The sequence below is a fragment of the Nannospalax galili genome, unplaced genomic scaffold (genome assembly GCF_000622305.1).
Source record: "Nannospalax galili isolate Female #2095 unplaced genomic scaffold, S.galili_v1.0 scaffold604, whole genome shotgun sequence".
Lineage (NCBI taxonomy): Eukaryota > Metazoa > Chordata > Mammalia > Rodentia > Spalacidae > Nannospalax > Nannospalax galili.
In genome coordinates this window covers 962,212-985,678 of record NW_008350472.1, presented here as the reverse complement: position 1 = coordinate 985,678, position 23,467 = coordinate 962,212, and the positions used below count along the sequence as shown (strand labels likewise).

Here is a 23,467-nt window from a genome sequence, read left to right as displayed (position 1 = left end):
GATACCCATTGATAATTATTATATATAATACTTATTTTAGGAAATATTTAATGGAGACTCTACACTTCGGTGTCATGGTTGTCTATAGAAAGACTCAAGCTTTTGTCATTTCCTTTTAATATCCATCAGTGCTCTGTGATTTTTAATGCCTGGTGTTAGTTGTTTCTAAATCTTTACTTGAGTGCATAGATTTTTTAAAATTAATAGACTTTAGTCAGTACCAATCCAGTGGATATTAAAAAGATAATAAGAGGGTATTATCCTTTTGCGTATAAAGACAGATTTAAAAATAAAGTAGTGGAAAAATATATTCCGTGTGGACAGTAATCAAAATAAATCCAGATTAGACAAATGAATTTCAGGAAAAGACAAAGAATCTGTAAAGCATAGAGGATTTTGAGGGCAGTGACACTATTCTAGATGAGATTGGAATGACAGATAAATGTGAGTAAATATTGTGAAAATGCATAGACCGTTCAACACAAAGAACGAAACATCATGTAAATGGTGGCATTTAATAATTAATAACCAACATGTTAAACTGGCTCTAATTTAGCCAATGTACCATACTAATGTAACATGTTAATTATAGGGGAAAGAAGAGTGGTTCTGAGGTGGTAATAGGGAAACTCTCTGTAAATTCTACTCAGTGTCTCCCTAAACCTTAAATTGCTCCAAAACTGGCTTTCTGAATTTATACTATGTTAAGTATAACCCTTTTACATTTTCCTTTGGTCCTTGGTTTAGTCTTCTTCCCTCCTGCTTTCCTGGGTTTCCCTAGAAGCTTCTTGAACAAAGTCTGGCATGTGTTACTCTTTAAGCTGTATGGAGCTGTGCTGGATGTGTGCTGACAAGCTTCTACCTTGTGCAACACTGTGATCAGGACTCAATCTTATAGTAGACCTAGGGGGTGATTTCCACAAGTACTCTTGGATTGTAGGAAACTTCTTCATACTTAGATGTGTTAAAAGGACTAGCTGGGGTTAGGCATTTTCCCTGGACTCTAGAATAATCTCACTCTGTAAGGCTCTACTCAAGCAATCTTCCTGGAAACAGGCCTTGTGAAGAACAGAATGTTCTGCGTGTATTTCAGAAAGATGGCTTTCCCTTCCTCTTGTTGAAAGCATGAGGGCATTGTTCTCAGATCTCATTTGAGAACTTGATAGGGTTCCTGGGGGTAAAAGTTACAAAGACATTTAGCCCTCCTAAAACTTCTTCTTGACACCAAAGGAGGCTTGAATCTTGGGTTTGTCCACACTGGGCCTCCAACAATCAGAGTTGCAGCTTGGGTATTTCTTCCTAACGCTCGCATCCAGAGCTGTTCTGCTGTCATGATGCTCCATGCAACCTTGTCTGTCTCGCCAATATCAGGGCTGATGGTTTGTCTTTCTGAGACCTCAATGACAAGAAAGCTGCTTTTTTTCACTTTGCTCATCCTTTTTTCACTGTGAGGGTGGAAGGGAGTGAATTCCATGTTCCCTCATGTCATACCAGATACTTAAGAGCAGATTTTTATAGAGAAATGAAGGACCAATGGTCACTAAGTGTGTTGTGCTTGTTTATCTTATTTCTGCTTTTGGGCCCTTCTTAATCTTTTCATCCTGAAGTCTTCTCCAAGTACCTGGAATTACAGGAAGTTAGGCATTTCTTTTCTTTGTATTTTCCCTTCTTGCAGAAGTGAAAAATGGTGTGAAATCCAACCATTTCATTCCAATAGAATGTTACTGTTACTGTTCCCATGTCCGTAAATGTATCCTTTGGGAAAAAAAACAAAAACAAAAGAGTATCCAGGAGACAAGTGTTGAGGAAATAAAATAGCCTTATCCAGTGATCAAAGAACGAGAAAGGGGGAACTTCATTTACTCATCAGCTTCTCAACTCTTCGAAGTCAAGGTGTTAACATTATAGCATAGGAATAACAGCAGGTGATAGGTTAATAAAGGGGAGGAATATTTAATTCTTTTTCTGAGACTAGGTGGAGATCTTCTAGAATAGAGAGATCTGTGGTGTCATCTCCTTGTTTCTTCTTTGGTCTGCTGCTTCTAAACACGTGTCATTAGCTTAGCACAGAGGCCAGGCAAGTCTAGGTCAAGTAATCTTGCATTATAGTTGGTTAAACTATTTCTCAGTGGTTATCAGGTCCACAGACCTGGGTCAAAGACTGAGGCAGCAGTGAGGCAACTTGGAGAAAGACACAGTATGAAGACTGAGGAGCCCTGCCTTCTTATCTTGTGACAGTCCCCATCAGGTATCATAGATACAAGGGGAGAGCCAGTGTTTGCAGAAAAAGGGACCGTAAAGTAACCCAGGCAACTTATAAAATCTCCTCTGATTTGGCAGAAGTATAGTAGGGTAACCTTTAATTTGTGGGACTAATGAGATAAAAGTTTCTGCATATGAAATAAAAGCTTTAATTACTGTATTCCTTATTGCTTATTATAATTATAAAGGGTAGTATTAGCATTATAATTTATTTTATAAAAGAAGTATTCATCATGAGCTAATAATGTTAAAATATGAAAACTATAGCAAACTGCCTCCTGAAAAAGAATATATATTGTATTTATGTAACAGTGAAAACTTACTCATTATCACAAGTCTTCATTCAAAGGAACTAAAATATTTATGCCATATAAAGAATGCAAATTAAAGTCCTAAATTGTTCTTCTTAAAAGAAGCTTTTGTGATTTCAAGATGCAAAACTTTTTAATGAACGATTTAAATCATTAAAAGGTCTGACTTTTAAATTCCTTCTCCAAATATTTAAACACCTGGTTTACTCTGTTAAATAGCCACATGTAGGTACATATACATGTGCAATAATATTTCATGTGTATGTAAATGTATTGACTGTAGACTTGCATCATCCCTACATTGGATTCACAACTAGTTATCAAAATGAAAGTTGAACTATTCCTAAACATGATATCTATAAAATTTAAATCACATTAATGCTTGAAATTCATTTCCAGTTCACATTCTCATTTCCACAGATGCTCTCTGCTGTGTTGAGAGTTACTCCACAAATTTCTGAGCGACCAGCTTGGGAGCATCTAGCTGTTTGGCTGTCTATGTGGGAACCAGCCCAGTGACATGGCCTTGATGTTAATACCTGATGACCTGTTCTGTTGGTTTCTGATTGAGCTCCTTCTTTACCATCTTTATGAATGTAGCCTTTTACTTTAAATTATCTTCAGTGATCTGAAAAAGGAAAGAAATACGTTGATATTTTATGGTAATGGATATTCAGTTCTTAGATGCCTAACTAGAGTCTCTACTATTTTTGCTTTTTCATCGTTATTTTGATACAGGAGAAAATGGGGTTCGTTTTAGGGTTCTTAGTAACACTCATTAAAAAAAAAAAACAGAAGATTTAGTACAATTCTATCAGAGTTTAAAGAAAAATGTTCAGGTGCAGGCAAGCTATAATTCTCAACATTTGCCCAGAGGAGAATGGAGAAGTGAAGGAGAAAAGCTTGTGCCAATTTAAAGCCAGCATGAAGGTCAGCATGTGTCAGACTAACAGCTAATTGGGGGGTAGGAGAGGGGAACTTTAGAGAAAGAACAAGGAAAGCCAAAATGTTGGAGCAGCTCAAAGTATTAGGAAAAGCATGCTTAGATACAGACAGAAGAAAAGGAGATGTTATGCTTTTCTAAAAAGTTCAGAAAAGCAAGGAGATTTATGGAGAGCTACATAGGGCCCTGTCCATAAGTGAATATAGTAGGGGTGAGGAGTCCAGGCAGGAAAAGTTCACCATCTCATTAATGTGAATGTAAGTGTTCCCGTAATGTGATGCCTCCACCCAGACTAGAGATTTCATTCCCCTTACCAGGCACTTTCTTAAGGGGTCTTTCTGGCTACTGTAACAGTTTATTCATATATTAAGCAGGAAAATAATATCCCAACAATGGAGCCATAGTATAGTATACATATGTAAATATAGTGTGTGTCTGTGCGAATGTATGTGTGTTGGGGATGAGGAATGCTGGGATTAAAAGTAAACATTGACTTGTATAGCTACAAAGCAGATTTTAAAAACAGATTCTTATCTTCTTAGCATTTCGACTTCAATTACCATCATCAAACTTGAACTTATTGGGTAAATTCTGCAATACATAAACCTCTGTAGATCAGTTTATGGGACTATGGATTCCATGTCTCCATGAACTCTATTATTAGAAAATCAAGATGAGTGAGATTTTTCATATTTTTGTGCAAAGACAAAATCACTGCAGTCCAAATCAGTTATCACAGAGCTGGGAATGGGCTTCCATGCATATATTTGCATCATCCAGAGAGACCTGAGCCATAGGCTTGCAGTGAGGACAGGAGGCCAAGGCATGAGGGAGGTCAAGACAACTGTGGTAAAAAGTAGAGTATCTGCATCACAACAGTCAGCACGGAGGCTCAGTTTTGAACTAGAACATGACTTTGTACATTTGTGAACTTTCTGGAAGTTTACAGTCCAAGAATGCCGTTTATGAAAATACATATCATTGCACTTTGCCAGATTAACTGAACAATTTATAATAAACTGAACTGACATGAGCTAAACATTACTTTTCAATTTAAAGCCATGAACATCCTTGTCTGAAAATCATGATCAAGTCAGAAGGACAACACAGTTCACGAATACGATACGTCCACAGCAGGACAAGTAGAATCCCCTTTTCAACTTTGGGTATTACCAAGTGTTATAAGTAGACACTTCGGTAAGATTTACTAACCATCCCACTTCAGTTTACAAATTCCAAATTTTAGTAGGGCCTATTTGCCCTTTCTCATGTAAACTGATGGGAAGCACTGCAGTTTGAGAATATTTTATGGTTCAGGGCAGTGGATAGCTATGCAGGCCATGCTTTGAAAATCATGGATTCCAGATGTGTGTAGATTAACAGACTTATCCAGGTCCAATTCCTTGGGTGAGCCAAGTACTTCTTATTTTCTTATGACTGATTGAACCACATACTCAGGGACCTTTTTTGTGCATTAATGCAATGGACATAATTCTGGTAATTCATGGTGAGGGAACAGGATTAGATGGAAACATCTTGGTCTGGATGGAGGTTTTAGCTATCAGAAAAGGGGTGGTAAGTTATAGAAGAGTTGGAAAGTGTCATTGTAGAAGCAAGACTCTGATAGATATATAAATACTTTTATTTATCTATCTATACATATATATCTATATAGATAGATATTATTTATCTGCCCATCCTTTTACTTCAAGCTAATAACTACAGGTAGTATACTGATCTCCATTCAAGATTTGCTAAAGGAAACTTGCCACTCGCAGTGGCTATGATTAAAATAAAGACTGTTCTGATTTACTAGAGAAATTTTTTTGAACAGTACATTTTTGCTCAAGTGATTTGCCAGAAAAAAATTTCTTCAATTAAAATCTATTTAACAGGGCAACTCACATATCCAAGTTCATCTATTTCTTGAGCAAAGAGAATGTGGAGAAAGGTTGGTAGAGAGCATGAAGAAATATCTACATTGTCTTGATTGAAAGGAGACTTAACATTGATTTTGTACTGAAGACGGAGAATCAACCCGAAGTTTTTTATAAGACCTTGGGTATTTTGGTAGGCTAAGCAACTGCAGGTATTACCTGCCTGGTTCAGGACATCGTTTCCAGTGTGAGACTCTGATCTCTTCCCACTACACAAGTCAGAGCTAGAGGACATTTAAATGCATTGCCAGTGAGACAGCTGAGCTCCAGAAAGCTGCAGGGACACCAAGCCAAGGCCAAGCCTCACACTGGTCACAATAAGAAGAGGCCCTAAAGTTAGATAATTAAAGATTTTCTCTAACTTCTTAAACTTAAGTGATCACAACTGTTCGCAGGTTAGTACGTGCAGCAAATGTGTTACACTGCTGTCTATGCAGCATTGTTATGGAACGGGTTCTGTGAAGCTGCTTGCTTTCTTGTGAAGTCTGTGGTGTTAGGTTCTTGTTAACGAACTTTATCTTTGAGCTAAGACATGTTTTTCTAAGGCATTCTGCTATCCTGCTGCTGCTTTCTGTGTTCTTTGTGAAGCTTTGTGAGCTGTTCTAATAAAAGAAACAGCGATAGCATACTACACACTGGGATTACTGCTGTTCTTGAAGCCCTAGCCTATTGCTCGATCAAGATTCCCTGGAGGCTAAAGCAAAGGCTGAAGCCAGCAAAGATTTCTAAAACATAGTTCTGATGTAGACATGCTTTGCCTACTGAGGAAGAATAATGTCTATCCTTAAGTTATCGGGTGGACCTAGGGCTCCTATACCCAGGTGTCACTTCAGATCATCAATTCAGACCACCCAATGAAATATGCAAATTGTGCCAAGAGGGCTATTGAGAATGGAATCACCAGTTTGGAAATGTGTGCAGGCAGCTAAATTCTGTCCAAAGACTGGTACAGTACAAAGGGGTCTTTAATGGGCGTCCTGTGTAGGCTGATCCCAGCACAGGAAGAATTACCAAAGACAGTGGTCCATAGCATCTTTCCAAAGTGACCAGTGCAACCATAATGAATGTGTGTACCAAGGACTTCTTGCTAAAATCTGGGAGGCAATATAGGTATGCTAGGGTCATGTCAGGTGTCAGAGGGACACTGAGAAATTAGTACTTTGGTATTTAAGTCCCCAGCTGGCAAGTTCACTGACTGACTTTACGTAATTGTCTACATGACCAGTTCTGTCAGTGCACATCTGCAAACACCTATTGAGCATCTAGGGGTGTACAGGGTGTTATGTTAATGCAATGGCTGGAGCAAGATATGATTCCTGGTCTGTGTCAGCTTATTTTCAAGGAGACAGACAGACAGGACTCACAGGTGAGCTTTATACCTCATCGTATTTCCAGCCTGACCTTTGCTTGACCTCTAATTCTTTACTTAACACACCCATCCATCCATTTAGGACACGATGTCCACACCCAGTGTTTCACTGAGTACCTTGCACACATTGAATTTTCTCTTTCCTTGGCATAGTGCACCAGGAAAAGCATGCATTTTGGAATTAGACAAACTGTCTTTAAAATCCTGGATTAACATTTTTGAACCTCAATTTCCATATCTGCAAAGCTGAGTCTCAAAATCTAATTACATTTTCTACCCAAATGGTCACTAGTAAATGGTCACTCATCAAAATTGTCCATTAAGAGAGCAGAGCAGAAGAATAAGAAAAGAAGGGTGACACCAGTTACTGCTGGATTCACAAATATAAGGCTTATTTCTGTCTCTAGAAGAATATAGCACACACCAATGGGCATACCCTAGGGCTACAGCAGTCATTGGATTTTTCAATTGAAAATCACATTATTCTTTTCTTGAAGTATCCTCATTGGTTTCCTTGGAAACTTTAAATATATTGAAGGTGTGCATTCTAAGTTCAAGGTTCATAAGCATAGCAATAGGAATTATTTTGATACCTTATGAGATTTAACTTTTAATACTGTGAAATGATGAAAATATTAGCTCTTGGTAATCTTTAGTGGAAGACACACTGCAATGTTTTGCATCATTTATGATGCCTATATATTTAAGAGTCTGAGAAGTAGTTAAAATGTGTGTTATACACTGAAAGAATCTAAGTTAGCTATTACTTAATGCTTTTCAAAAATTTTGCTGTCAGCTGAATGTCATGGCCCACGCCTATAACCCGAGCACTAAAAAGGTGAAGACAAGATCATGAATTTGAAGCCAACCTGAGCTACACAATGAATTCTTTTTTAAAACTGTACACATACACACATATACACGTCTGTATATACACAAATATATACACATACACATATGCACATACACTCATGGTCAGTAGTCTATGTTAGACCATGTATGTAAACTTTACTAGAACTTTTGTGACCAACCTATAGAGACAAAACAATTTCATTTATCCAGTTGAAATACAGGGAAAGTGCTGTCTTTAAAAGCAATTCTTTCTAAAATTTAGATTACTTTTGTTTAATCCCTCTGGACAATTTGAGAGAAGTAAAGTTAAGTAAAAAGGGAACATGAATACTTGCCTTTTTAAGAATAGTGATAGCTTCTCATTTCAATAAAATGTTCAAAATTATGAAACTATACATAGATTTACTCCAAAATTATAGCGGAAATACCTTTACTCCTTAAATTTTGTGTGTTTTACATAGGCGCTATATACACGGACTAAACAACAACAACAGAACAAGCAGTAAAACCTGCTTGAAGAAATGTTGGAGCAGATGGAGGTCAGCTCAATAGAAGAGAGCATTCCCTAGGCCCTAGGTTCCATCCCCAGAACCAAGGAGAAAAAAGAAAAAGAGAAAAGAAATAGCAAAGCCTATATCTCTCTCAGGTGTGACCATTCCCTGGGAGAAGATAGTTTGTGACTTACTTTCAGTTCATAACTTAGCTTAGTTAAAAAAAAATGTTGATTTATATGTGAAACTACACTGTTGTGTCCAGAAAACAAATTCCTTGTATTCATCCACCACCTCTAGCCCTTATGATCTTTTCCACCCCCAAATAATCCCTGAGCCCTGGGAGGAGAAGGACTAATATCAATGTCCAATTTAGGGTTGAGAACCCCACAATCTCTTATTCTGCATGCTGACCAGTTGTGAGTCTCTGTGTTAATTGTCATCTGTTGTAAGAGAGGCTTCTCTGATGAGAGTTGAGAGTGGTTGTAACAATAAGTCACTAGGAATCAGTTTTGTAGTAGTTATCTGTATGACTTTTTCAAAAAGTCCCTAGTATTGTCTATCCCTCCCCATACGCTCTCCTTTTTAACCCTTCCTATTCCATTATTCTCCCTTTTCTCTCTATATCACTACATTCTATCTCATTTGCCATGAGCCCTGATCATTTCCTGATCTCTATGGATTTTTCAATTGAAACACACCTATCTAAAGATTCAAAGCTAGCATCCACTTATAAGAGAGAACATGCAAATTTTTTACGGGTCTGGATTGCTTCACTCAGAATGATTGTTTCCAGTTATATCCATTTACATGCAAATTTCATAATTTCCTTTGTCTTAATAGTTGAATAATATTCCAGGGTATAAATATACTATATTTTCATTGTTCATTCATCAGTTGATGGATATTTAGGTTGTTTCCATTTCCTGGATATTATGACTAGAGCAGCAATGAACATAAATAAGCAGGTATCTCTGTAGCAGGATACAGAGTCTTTTGAGTATATGCCCAAGAGTGGTATAGCTGGATCATGTTGTAGACCTAGTTCTAGTTCTTTGAGGAACACACTCACTGATTTTCATAGTGGCTGTACCAGTTTGCATTCTTATCAACAGTAAGTATTCTCTTTTCCCCACATCCTTTCCCCAACATTTATTGATTCTAAGGGAAGCTGAGCACTCAGTTTTCTCATGTGGAATGAACATAAAGATGTGGAAGGTTGCATGATCTTGGATTCCTGATGGGAAGATCACTATTGCTGTTGGGAAATAACTAGATACTTCTGACCACCAGAAATATCAGCGTCTTTTCTGTTCCACTCCCCTGATGTACAATAGAGAAGCTTTTGACCACGTCTTTAAATATAAATTGAATTAAATTTAGAATTTAGCTCCTTGGCCTCTTAATCACATTTTAAGGGCTCTATGATCACCTGTAGCTAGTGGCTGACATACTGGGTAGCACAGAATACTGCATTTCTATCTCACAGCTTTTGGATAGAATGCATGAATAAAGTTTCTAGCCCAGTTTGGGCCTTTCATCTCTTCCTCTTTGAGACATAGTTGCTTTGTTTCTGCAGAACCCATGTGGTTCTCATCAGCTCTCAACTCCTCTTAACATCATCTCCTAACGTTAACTCAGCCATTGCTCACGTTTCTAGAAAGTTCTCACTCTACATTTGTGATTAAAGTTTGCTATCAGAATGTTAATATTATTGCTTGCATTTATTTTGTAAAATAACCCTTATTTCCTGTAGAAAATTTCTAAGGTATAGAAAGAAAAGAAAAGGTGATACAAGAAAACCTAAACCCTCCTAAAAATAACTAGCACTCCTACATAATGTATATTGTATGTAGCATACTGTTGTTATGAATATATATTCATATTTTTATTTGTTTGAGACAGGGTCTCTCCTGGACTAGCACTCACTACTTAAACCACACTGACCTCAGTCTCACAGAGATCCACCTGCCTCTGCCTCCTAAATGCTGGAATTAAAGACATGCACTACCACGCCTGGCTATACATATTTTTCAAAACATATATTGTATTTTTTGCTTAGACATTGTATTGTGATCACAACTCTTTTCAAAAGATTTGTTTAGTAGTTTTATAACATTCTATCAGTTAGGAATCTCATGGATTATTTCAGTATTTAGTTTTGTTTTCCAAACAGATAAATCCATAATGGGTCCAAATAATTTTGTCTGTTTTTTTTTTCTTTTAAGCTAAATTTCTTAAAGTGAAATTGTAGAACTCAATGGTGTGAATATTCTTAATTGTACGTTCTCACACTTGGTTCTAAAAGAAGCAGTATCAATTAAAAGATGTATGTGTGTGTGTGTGTGTGAGAGAGAGAGAGAGAGAGAGAGAGAGAGAAAGAGACAGAGCCAGATATTACAGCTGTCTTGTCTTCATGGCTGTCTGCTTTAATATGTGATCAAGGAACCAATCTATATAATCATGACTTCAAAGTCCCCTCTTACAAAACTTATAAAACTGCCCGTAATGTCAGGACTTGGGAAGCGGAAGCAGAAGAACCGGAAGTTCAGTGTTATGTTTGACTATATAGGGAGTTCGAGCCCAACCTGGGATATACGAGACCCCACCTCAAAATGAATCTTTCCTATCATATATGCAAATAAATACAACATGACTAGACAAATAGAATGTATCTTCTAGTTTAGATTAAAATTTTATTCTAAAATTTAACCATCTATTAGAATGAAATCTGTTCCTCACAACAAAATTTCTGTAATGTATAGTTAGTTATACATCCTAATAGTATGGAATGACTCCCATTTATTTATTTTTATTTATTATTTTTGTCTTTTTGAGACAGGGTCTCCTTGTAGCCCCTGCTGTCCTGGAACTCGTTATGTAGACCAGGCTGGCCTCAAACTCACAAAGATCTGCCTGCCTCTGCCTCCCAAGCGCTGGGATTAAAGGCGTGCACCACCGTGCCTGGCAATTTATAATTTTTCTATAATTTAAACACAGCTAATTGTTTTCATAAATCACAAGTAATATTAAATTTTACCCCCTGGATGTTTCAATACAGTTTCATTTGAAATGTTGTCATTGGAAATCTTTTTTATTTTATTCATTATTTTTATTTTATGTATATGAGTGTATTGCTTGCATGTATGTGAGTGCACCCGTGTTGTGCAATGCCTGCGGAGGTCAGAAGAGGGTGTCCAATTCCCATGGAACTGGAGTTACAGATGGCTGTTAACTGCCATGTGGGTGCTGGGAATCAGACCTGGGTCCTCTGCAAGAGCAACCAGTGCTCTTAACCACTGCGATATCTCCACAGCTCCAGAAACCTTCTTCTTTAACAATTGGTTATACTGGTGGGAGCCACTATATGAGACAAGGCAGTGAGGGAAATCAGTCTTTCAATGAACAAGACCCCAAGAGCATGTCTTGGTGGTGTTACTCGTCCTCACTAGAAGAGTTTTCAGAGTGAGAATTGAAAATGCTGGAGAGATGGCTCAGCAGTTAAGAACACTGGTTGTTTTTGCAGAAGACCCGGGTTCAAATCCCTGCACCCACATGGCAGCTAACAACTGTCCATAACTCCAGTTCTAGAGGATCCAGTAGCCTCTTCTGTCCTCCATGGGCATTGTACAACATGGGTGCACTTACCTACACGCAGGCAATATACACATACACATAAAATAAAAACAAAATATTTGAAAAAATGCTGTCTTTCTTCAAATACAAAGAAATGGTGACTAAAATATGGTAAAATACATGACTTAGAGAAAAGTATCATCCCACATCAAAAATAAAGAATAAATTGAAATAAAGAGACTAAATTTGAAAGCCTACAGAGGTCTGGAAGAGGCTAGATTGAACGTTGGGAAAAACTAGGTTGGTATTGGGAATTAATGTCCCTAGAGTGACAGTCAACATGATTTGAGTCCACAGTTGATGAGGAAGATGATAGAGAGTGAAGGCAACAGACGAATACAATGTGGCCCAAGGAAGCAATAAGTATCAGAAAGAAAGAGAAAATCATGGCTCAGAAATAAAATCCCAGGCTTATGAGAAGTCTAAGCAAGGAGCCACAAGTCCCTAAGCTGGTAATCAAACATAAAATGGACTTGCAGCATGTGACCCCTCTTGGAATATCTAAAAAAAGTAAAATTGAAATTGCCATAGAACACAATTGCACATAGAATGCTGCAAAAAATCTACAATACCAAAATGACAGCTCAAAACAGAAGTGGAACACCAGCTAAAGAAACATGTTATAGGGGAGCAGAGTGAGAGAACAACAAGAGATTTATGTTAGAATAATTTCAGTTACATTTTAGATTGTTGCAAAGAGGGCCAGAAATTGTCAGGAAATAAAATGGAACATTGGGATATTTTTAGGATGGTTTGAGAAACAACCCACTAGATCTTGTAATAATGCAAAATGAAAATTCTGTAATTAAAGTCTTAGTGAACAAGTTAGAGTAGATATTAAGTGACTTAGTAAATTGAAAGATTTATCCAGACTGCAGTAAATGTGATAAAAAGATGGAGAAATCTAGGAAGCAGTTTCAGAAACATGGAAAAAAGTGAGAAGATGCAAAAGGAGACATACAGGACATTCAGAAAGAGAGCTTAGGGAACTATCAATGTTCAGTGAAAGGCGCTGAGCTGTTTTCAGGAGCAGAGGAAAAAAACATTAATCATTAGATCTGAAAATACTAGGAGTATTGTTAAAAGTTCGTGAATTTTTAAGTTAATATTTACATTTTTGGTGCCACAGTGTGTGGTGTGGAAGTCTCTCCTCCTACTTTGTGGGTCTCAGAGATCAAATCTGGTTCCTGAGTCTTGGTGGCAAGTACCTTTACCCATTGAGACATCTCACTAGTCCAAAATTTTGGGGAATTCAACATGTGTCATTAATAAATATGCCACACAAAGGAGAAGGAGATGAGGTAGAATGGTGGCAAAAAAAGGAAAAAGAGATTTTTATTGTTGTTCTGTTTGCTTTTTTTTCCTTAAATTGACTCTGTCTTACAGTGTCTCCCAGGCTTGTCTCTGCTATAGCCGTTCCAAGTGTCTAAGACTTCCAGGCACAGAGCGCTGTGCTAAAATTAAATTTTTCTCTCATAAAGTATCTCTTTAAAACATCAAGAGTAATGAGTTCACAAATGAATTGTATAAGCACTAATGAAATTACTAATAAAACATCACTACGGTGTTGAGGAAAAACGGTCATTCTGCAGTTTTATAATTACATATGCTATCACCCAAATGTGATAGAAAGACAAAGATTGAGGTATTGTGTCAGATCCTGGCTTAGAGATCTATGAAGATATCATCTGTAGAAAGGAAATCAAGTCAAGATAGAATTAGATGAAAGAATAAATGAAGACAAAAGAAATTAAGTATCAGAATAAGCAGTTATCATCCTTAAAATATTTTATTTTAGGAGCTGGAGATATGGGTCAGGGGTTAAGAGAACTGGCTGCCCCTGCCGAGGACCCGGGTTCAGTTCCCAGCACCCACATGGTGGCTCACAAACACCTGTAACTCCAGCTCCAGGGGAATCCAACGCCCTCTTCTGACCTCTGCATGACACAGGTGCAACCCCTCTGTTGCATGAGGAAGCTTCACTGATGAGAGTTGAGAGATGCATTCGTATTCTAACTTCTGTTCCACTATTCAAAGACTTTTAAGGTGATCAGTGGAATTAGGGTTTTAAGGAAATGTATTTCTCCAAGTTCTTTTAAAATGCAGTCTTTCTTTATAAACACCATGAATAAATGCTTGTTACAGATAGCAATACTCTGCATAAATATCCCCGTGAAGGAAAGACTTCTACATTATGGGAAATTAGGGGAATAAGATTCCACTTTTTAAAAATAATTATTTTAGGGGCTGGAGAGATGGCTCAGTGGTTAAGAGCACTGACTGCTCTTGCAGAGGACCAGAGGGTTTGATTCCCAGCGCCCACATGATGGCAATGAACCGTCCTTAACTCCAGTTCCAAGGGAATCCAAAGCCTTTTTCTGACCTCCGCAGCATTGCGCAACACGGGTGCACTCACATACATGCAGGCATTATACTCATACTAAATAAATAAATAAATAAATAAATAAAGTAAATAAGTAAATAAATAAATATTAAAAATAATTATTTTAAAAACTGTAGATTGAGGCTGGAGAGATGGATCAGCAGTTAAGAGCACTGACTGCTCTTGCAGAGAACCCAGGTTCGATTCCCAGCACCCACATGGCAGCTATGAACTGTCCTTAACTCCAGTTCCAGGGGAATCTGAAGCTTTTTCTGACCTCCGCGGCATTGAACAACACATGTTTACTCACATATGTGCAGGCAATATACTCATACACACAAAATTTAAAAAATTGAATAAAATATTTTTTAAATATAGGTTAATAATAAATTGCAAAGATAATTGAAATCAGGAAAAATATATTTTATAATCTTAGAAATTTTGTTGTTGCTTCCTATTTTATTTGAGTTTTTCAAATAGAAAAAGACAAGAATCTCAAGCCAGTTCAAATGAGACTCTCAAATAGACCATGCAAAGCAATTCAGTGTGTACAAGTCATTCCTACTTCAGTCCGGTTGCTTCACATAAAGGTGTAATCCAGAAGAAATTAAATGACATGTGGGCAAAGTCATCTTTACAAACAACATGCAATTTCTACTTTGTCTGCAAGTCACTTTATAATGCTCATTTTCCACTTTTTATTTTGGAGGTGAATGACACTGAACAATTTAGCTGCCCAGTTTTGATCAGCTCCCTATAGGGGAAGACACCCAACACCTTGCTCTGACCTCACATGCATATATTACACACACAATAGAAATTCTCCTACACAAAGATCAATTCATTGTATACCAAAGACCTGAACTTCAAACCTGAAATGTTGAAACTGCTCGAAGAAAACATAGGGAAAACTTTTAAGTAGTTGGATATAGGCCAGAACATTCTGACTAGAACCCCAGTAGCAGAAAACAGCCCTGAGAACTGAAAGATGGAATTACCTGAAAAGATTCTGCAAAGCAACAGAAACTGTCAGCAAAGTGAACAGACAACTTACAGCATGACAGACAGTGTTTTCCCACTGTGCTTTAGATAGTGGCTTCACATGCAAAGCTTCACACCAAAAACTGTGGATCAATAGAAGGTCCAATGAAATAAACAGATCCAGATCATTGTCAAAACAAGAAATACAAGTAGCTAATAAAATTCTTTTAATGTAGTTAGCCATCAGGGAAAGGTAAATTGAAATGACATTGAAATTAAAATGACGTTGAGATTCCATTTCACATCAGTCAGAACGGCTGTTATCAAGAAAACAAATGACATCAAATGCTGGTGAGGATGGGGAAAGGGAGAATCCTTAGCAACTGTCCGTGGGTTTGTAAACTAGTGCTGTTATTATGGAAATCAGTGTGGAGGTTTCCCAAATCTAAAAACAGAAGTACCATATGATCCAGCTTGCTGAATATTGCTAATCTTCTCCACAGAAGCTGGGGGAGGGGTGAATACATTTCCTCCATATGTAACAAGCCTTGGTTTTTCATCTCTAGTAAATAAACGGGGTTTAAATCTAACTGGAAAAAACCAAATCCTCCAATAGAAAGATCAGCAATATCATCACCAGCTCATTCATCATACAAAACAAGCAAGCAAAGAAAGAGATTCAGGTGGCCACTAAGCAGCGCTGCTTTACTCAGCAGGTGTGTGTTGAGCATCTCCTCTGTGCCAGGTCTGTTCAAGCACAAGGACCCATCAGTGAACACGGCAATGATTGTGTGTGTGTGTGTGTGTCTGTGTATCCGTGTGTGTGTGTTGGTGACGAGGGGTGTGCCTGGGGAGGGGGGTTCTCCAGAATCCACAAAAACAGCAAGAAGAAAATAAGAAACTTCAAGCTTCTGTCCTGTCAAGTCCAGAGAGTGATGGTGACAGATCAGGATGGCTGCGTCAGTCAAGAGGAAAACAAATAGCCCAGTTAAATAGTGGGCAAAGACCTGAACAAATATTTCCCAGAAAAACAACCAAGTGACCAACAGTATGTGGAAATGTGTTAAGCATCATTAATCATTGGCAAATAAAGATGAAAGCTGCAGTGGGTAAACAAATCACTCTCTAGTCCAGGCTTGGCAGACAAAAGAAAAATGAGGAGGAACCCAATAGAGGGATGCTTTTGGAAGCCCTTGTCAAGAAATTCCAATGGACTCTCATATGAACATATGAAATTTGCCCAGTCCTGGCTTTTTTCTAGTTCCCTGTCTAGAACTTGTAATTCTAATTACTCTTGCCTTTACTTCTCCTTCACATCTCCTATTCACAATTCAAGGACTTTCTTTTCCCCTTATAGACAAGTGTTATGCAATTTGGGAGTCCTTTAGATAGACCCACTGAAGGGGTACCCCAATTGCCTCACCCTGTGTCCCTGTTCAGCATGGAGGAAACCAGAGTGGTCTGCATCCTGATTCCCTATTGGTAATTTGAGTAACCCCTTCAGAGGATGGCGTAATAAGAGTTAGGAATTGTCTAGGCAGTTACTGTAAAAAGACCCCAAAGAAAAGTGGCCAGTTTCTTGGCTAAAAGTCAAAATGCCCTGAGCCAGACGGGTGGTGCATGCCTTTGATCCCAGCACTTGGGAGGCATAATTTGGGTAACCCCTTCAGAGGATGGCATGATAAGAATAGGAAGTAGGAATTGGCTAGGCATACAGGGTAAAAAGATCCCAAAGAAATGTAGCCAGTTTCTTGGCTAAAAGTCAAAATGTCCTTGGGCTTGTTAGCAACATACTCTGTTCCATGTTCCAAAAATGTTGAAACTATTTGGGAGCTTGTATCTAATCCTTAAAAGATTTTAGGGTTACCTCTTCAGAGGGGGGAATGTTAGAGTAGCCAAAAGGTCCAAAGAAAGAAAGAGTACAAGAAGTTGTCAAAAAAGTTATGGGGAGATATGGGAGGAGTTGGAGGGGAGGGAGTACATATGGATTTGATCAAAACATATTATATGCATGTGTCAAATTCTCAATAAATTTTTTTAAGTTGAAGAATGAGATGAGTTTAAAGCCTAAAAAAAAAAAAAACAGAGTGGAATGAAGATTACTCAGGATTGTGGACTGGTTTGGGGAATAGGGAGATGTTGCTTAGACAGTATAGAGAAATAGAAGGAATAAGGTCTGTAACTCTGTTGTACAACACAATGATATCATGTGCTTGAATGTCACTGAAACAGTAGATTTTAAATGTTCTAATCACAATGACAGGGAGGTGAGGCGTGGTGAGGATTGAGGATGGTAAGGTGATGGGAATGAGCAAAGGGTATGGTTTAGCACTTGTACCCTATATATACATACATACATACATACACACACGTGTGTGTGTGTGTGTGTGTGTGTGTGTGTGTGTACCAGAACAACAACCTGGATGGCACAATATATTTGCTTAAAAAATTAAAAATGAATGGGGATAGAAGGTGGCTTAGTAGGTAAAGGTGTCTGCTGTCAAGCTGAGGACCTCAATTCAATTCCCAAAACTCACATGGTAGGGGAGAATCAACACCCAAAACCTGTCTTCTGACCTCTACATACATGCCATGGCATTCATGCATCCCACACACAGTTAATAAATAAAATGTAATAAAAATTAAAATTAAATAAGTTCTGGTGAAGCACATATCTACTGAAATTATATCCTACATTTTGCCTTATATGTGAGGAATAAAATTCAATTTATACATCTGATATTATGGAGATCTGTACGCATAAAGAATCTGTGCTGCTCTTTCTTCTTTCTCCTTCCTTCTTCTTCTCCATCCCAGATAGGTTAGATGCCCTGCTAATGGTTCTTTGTGGGGAACAGGAGAACCAACTGGAGAAATCCCTACACACTTCATTTACACACAAGCTGGTGTTGGGGAGAAGACCTCAGCTTTAAAGCAAGGTTGGAGATTTGGTTGAAGTTTGTAATATGAGATGGTACTCTTTAAACTACCCAAGCTTGAGAAGCGAAATTATAGGAATGACCTGATTTTTTAAACCCAAGAAATGGAATGAGTTAATCACAGAGTAAATATTTATTTAAAGAAAAAAATAGAGCTGCCTCATGATCATATGTTTCACTTGCATTATTTGGGTTGAGGGTTTTCTAAGCACACATTGGTCTTTGCATTTCAAATCTTCAACTAAATATTCTTGTCTTCTCCATCCATAGACAGCGGGTTCATACTGATGTTCCTGCTGATCTGTGGGAGTATGACCCTGGACGCTTTTTGTTTGCATAAGTAGAGATTCATGTAATTAAAGGAAATAGCCTTGTGCTAGCAGTCCAGGTCTATTGAGTCCTCATTCAGAGATGTGATTCAGAAACGTGCTGCTCAGCCTCTATTATTAGTTGCATTGGGGTCAAATTCTTTGCCTTTATTACTCAGCTACCACACAAGTGGCAAAATCTCTTGTGAAAACCATCTGTAATTCCAGTTCCAGGGACTCTAACACCCTCTTCTGGTCTCTGGGGGCCTTGCATGCATATATGCACTTACATATATGTAGGCAAAATACTTCTACACATAAAAAATAAAAGTAGGGCCATGCTGAGCAGTTTGCACATTGTTCTTAGTTTCTCCCTGAGCTGGCCTAACATGGTGGTGGTGAAGACCTGAATCCCAAAGCTGAGGCGGCCCGGGCTCAGTACGTGCTGGCCATGAACATCATCATAGGGCCTAAAGGCACCATGAAGATGCTTGTTTCTGGTGCTGAAAACATCACTCTTACTAAGGATGGCAACATATTGCTTCACGAAATACAAATTCAATACCCAACAGCCTCTTTAATAGCAAAAGTGGCCACGGCCCAGGAATGACATAACTGCTGATGTATAACTTCCAATGTCCTTATCATTGAGGAGCTGCTGAAACAGGCGGACCGCTACATCGCTGAGGGTCTCCATCCCAGAATAATAACTGACGGCTTTGAAGCTGCAAAGGAAATGGCCCTCCAGTTTTTGGAACAAATTAAACAGAGAAATGGACAGAGAAACACTTACTGAAGTGGCCAGAATGTCTGTAGGATCTAAAGTTCAGGTTGAGCTTGCAGGTGTCTTAACAGAGGCTAGAGTGGACTCCATTTTGGCCATTAAGAAAAAAGATGAGTCCATTGACCTCTTCATGCTTGAAATCATGGAGATGAAGCCTAAGTCTGAAACTGATACAAGCTTAATCCGAGGGCTAGTTTTGGATCATGGAGCATGGCATCCTGATATGAAGAAAAAGTAGAAAACACATGCATTCTCACATGCAACATGTCCTTAGAATATGAGAAAACAGAAGAGAATTCTGAGATTTTTTTCAAGAGTGCAGAAGAGAAAGAAAAACTAGTAAAAACTGAACTAAAATTCATTGAAGATAGCGTTAAAAAATAATAGAATTAAAGAAGAAAGTCTGTGGTGATTCAGATAATGTTGTTTTTAATCAAAATGGAATTGATTCCTTTCCCTAGGATGCCCTTGAAAAAGAAAGCATAGTAGCTCTGTGCAGAGTAAAGAGGAGAACTATGGAGAAGCTGACTCTTGCTGTGGCACAGTAGCTCTGAATTCCTTTGATGACCTGAATCCTCACTGTCTGAGACGCGCAGGGCTTGTATATGAGTATACACTGGGAGAAGAGAAGTTCTTCTTCACTGAGAAATGCAACAATCCCCCTTCTTTCAAATTAGTGGTCAAAGGACCAAGTAATCACACACTGACTCAAATCAAGGATTCAATGAGAGATGGCTTGAGAGCTGTCAACAATGCTATTGATGATGGCTGTGTTGTCCCGGGTGCTGGTGCCATAGAAGTGGCCATGCAGCAGTCCTGATTAAATACAAGCCCAGTGTGAACGGCAGGGCTCAGCTTGGAGTCCAGGCATTTGCAGATGCCTGACTCATTATTCCCAAGGTTCTTGCACAGAATTCTGGTTTTGACCTTTAGGAACATTAGTTAGACAACTTTACAGAGTCGGCCTTATAGGGAATGTTTAATAGGCCTCACCCAGTCATTTTATTCTAGAATACATACATATATAGATATAGATATAGATATAGATATAGATATAGACAATATAGATATAGACAATATAGATATAGATATATAGATATAAAGATATGATTAGTTTGGGGCTCATGAAATACAAGTATCATATTTAATGAAAATAATGGCAAAAAATATTCTGGAAATTGGGACTCTATCTGCAGACCTGGGTGTCTTGATATGCTAGTGAGAAACATCAGGATGACCTTAAAGACCTCGAGAACCTGCCCCATGGCAATGTTGCTGCCCCTGCCCACGCCTACCCCATTTCTGTTCTGCAAATCTGCTACCATGCCTGACTTTACATGGCAGCGAAAGAGGCTAAGGAAATGGCACGAAGACAGCACATTTCCTGTAGGTGGGGTAGGGGCTCCTCTCTCCTCCTCCTAGCGTAGAACATCTGGCCAAGGGTGACTGTGAACCAGGTGAGGAAGGAATCAAGAGTTCTGGAGCTTATGCAACAGATTTCTGCAGTTGATGGTACAATCTGGAAATAGCTCAAGGTGTCAAAACGAATTCCTTCTCCTGCAGTTACCTTATACAAAATGATTTTATCTTTCTAGATTTTAAGTTCACCTAATCTCTTTTAAAATATTTCAACTCCCCCCTTATTTACTGGTACTAACTTATGATGACCATTTAATAAAAATGAATCATCTCTTAATATTTATATTTAATGATGACTTTGTAAATTCCACTATTCGACTTAAACTCACATTTCATGAGTATTTATCAATTTTGTCTAAAAACGTGAAAATTAGACGTGAGAGAAAGTGAGAACATCTCGATTTATAGCACTCTATTTTCACACATAGTGCTTCTGTGTTAATGAGCAGGCAAGAAATGCTTTTTCTTTTTCCCCCTTTCAGCTGTTTACCTCTGCAAGAGAACAATGCAAAACAAAGCAAGACTAGAGCTAGCAGATTATGAAGCTGTAAGTACCAAGGACGCTTATCCAAAGGTATAACATGAACCGAAATCAGGCCTGTGGTCATGCCTGTGCTCTCTGTAACCTTTCTACCTTTATAAATCTTAAGGACCAGGCTTCCTTGGATCCAGCATCCCAGTGGTTTAGTTAAGTCTCTCTTTTTTCTCATCCTCTTTTATGCACGTTAGGGACAGTGAAATTCTAAACACATAAACTCCATGTAGAAAAAGAAGCACATTTTATTCTTTTTAAAAAAATATTTTATTACTTTTATTTTCTGTGTATGCATGTATTGCCTGCAGGTTTGTAAGTGTACCCCTGTCGTGCAATGCCTGTGGAGGAGAGAAGAGACTGTCGGATCCCCCGGAACTGGAGTTACAGACAGTTGTTAGCTGCCATGTGGGTGCTGGGATTTGAACCCACGTATTCTGCAAGAACAATCAGTGTTCTTATCTGCTGAGCCATCTCTCCAGCCCCATGTTTTATTCTTTTAAACTAACTTGCCTGTAAAGATTTAAGATAAATTTTACAATAATAATCTCCAAAGTCTGAATATTGAAGAATGTTTATGAGGACAGGGCTTTGGCAAAGCCATAAGGTTGGTCACCACCAACAGATAAAGCAGTCTAGTATAATTTGTTCAAATGACTGCTGTGCTGTGATAACTGAATTCAGAGTACTGTGCAGAGGTGGGGACTGGGCTGCCAAGGGTTGATATTTACTGTCAGGCCCTCACCAAACTAGTTGGATCATGGATAGGAGGACAGAGAAAGATCCAATGACCTTGTCTTGAGCACTTTTCTCAAAGTGCTTTTTTTTTTTCCTGTTTCCTGTAAGATAATTAGTATTGGTTGATGACTGGGGCTGGGGCTTAGTTGGTAGAGTGCTCACCTAGCATGCATAAAGCCCTGGGTTCTAGCCCCAGCACCATATAAATTGAGCATTGAGGTGAATACCCATAATCCCAGTACTGGGGAGATATGCAGGAGAATGAGAAGGTCAAGGTCATCCTCAGTTGCACAGTGAGTTAGAGACCTATGTGAGTCTCTTAATCAGTTGAGTCTAGGAAGCACTATTGTTCAGAGCAAGGGTATCCTCAGTTCTTTAGAAACTCTGTGTTTGTTTTCTTCTCCAATATAATTGCTGAGGATGTGAGAAAAGAGCCCTGGAGGGTCTTCACCTGTGCTGTGTTTTTCAGGAGAGTCTTGCCAGGCTGCAGAGAGCATTTGCCCGGAAATGGGAGTTCATTTTCATGCAGGCAGAAGCACAAGCAAAGTGAGTCCTTGTTCATCTTTGGGTAGATGTATTCTTGCGGCCTTGTGGGCAGAAGCGGTGCCTTAACCCTGCTTCCTCTTCCTTCTTGATGTTGGCAGAGTGGACAAGAAGAGAGACAAAATCGAAAGGAAGATCCTGGATAGCCAGGAGAGAGCATTCTGGGATGTACACAGGCCAGTGGTGAGTGAACTCACAGCCAAGTTCCCACAAATTCCTATCTCAGGTTTGGCAAGCAAGAGGTCCCCTGGGTTCCCTCACTGAGTGCCCCATGGTGTCTAGGCGAATTAGTTAAGGGAAGATGGCCTCCTCTGCATAAAACGACCAGACTTTGATGGCGCATTCTTTAATGAAATGATGCAGGTTTCCCTTGTGTTGCTAGCCAACTCACGCTTGACATTTGAACTGTTGAATGCTTCTATAAACATTTGAAAGAAAAAAAAAAATACTGCAAACAGAGCAGAATTTTAGTGGCTTACTGTTTACTTTTTTGGCTGTATAGTGAAAGTTTAAATCGAAATGTTATTACTTCCCTTTATTTTCTGTTTTAGGACTTAATGGTGCCTATCGTGTCTTTCAAAGACTAGCATGTTGCATCAAATTCAAATCAGCTCATATTTTCTAAAACAATTGTTTTTGTGTCTATTTATTTTGTGAATGAAGGATGGGGCCCATGTAGAGGACAATTTCCTGGAGTCCTTTCTCTCCTACATTGTAGGCTCCAGGGCTCAAACTTAGGTTCTCAGGCTTGGTGTCAAGTGTGTTTATTCACTGAGCTATCTTGCCAGCCCATCATTTCATACTTTTAATGATGTCACATTGAATCTCTTAGGAACTTGGCTCTTTTGCTCTCTTATATCGTCAAATAGCATGCATCAATGTAACAAATACTGAGTGTTCTTAACAATACCCAAAAACTTTCTGGAAGGAACTTAACCAAGGTTATGAGCATCCAAGAGATAGCATGTCTATTCATGTATGGTACCACAGGCATGAAATCCTAAGACATGGGAGGTTGAGGCAGAATGATTCAAGGCCA

General features: G+C 38.5%; 1 protein-coding gene and 1 pseudogene across 2 annotated transcripts in view; both read left to right on the top strand.

The window, feature by feature from the left end:
* The window catches only part of Rgs7 (regulator of G protein signaling 7), a 228,618-nt gene that overhangs the window by 134,215 nt on the left and 70,936 nt on the right, over positions 1–23,467 (top strand). For both annotated transcript variants that reach the window (XM_008847790.1, XM_008847789.3), the window contains exons 5-7: positions 21,098–21,162; positions 22,355–22,431; positions 22,530–22,611. In XM_008847790.1, the coding sequence (XP_008846012.1) occupies positions 21,098–21,162; positions 22,355–22,431; positions 22,530–22,611 (224 nt within the window). The remainder of the gene's footprint in view (positions 1–21,097; positions 21,163–22,354; positions 22,432–22,529; positions 22,612–23,467) is intronic.
* Positions 18,864–20,129, top strand: LOC103745786 (annotated as a pseudogene).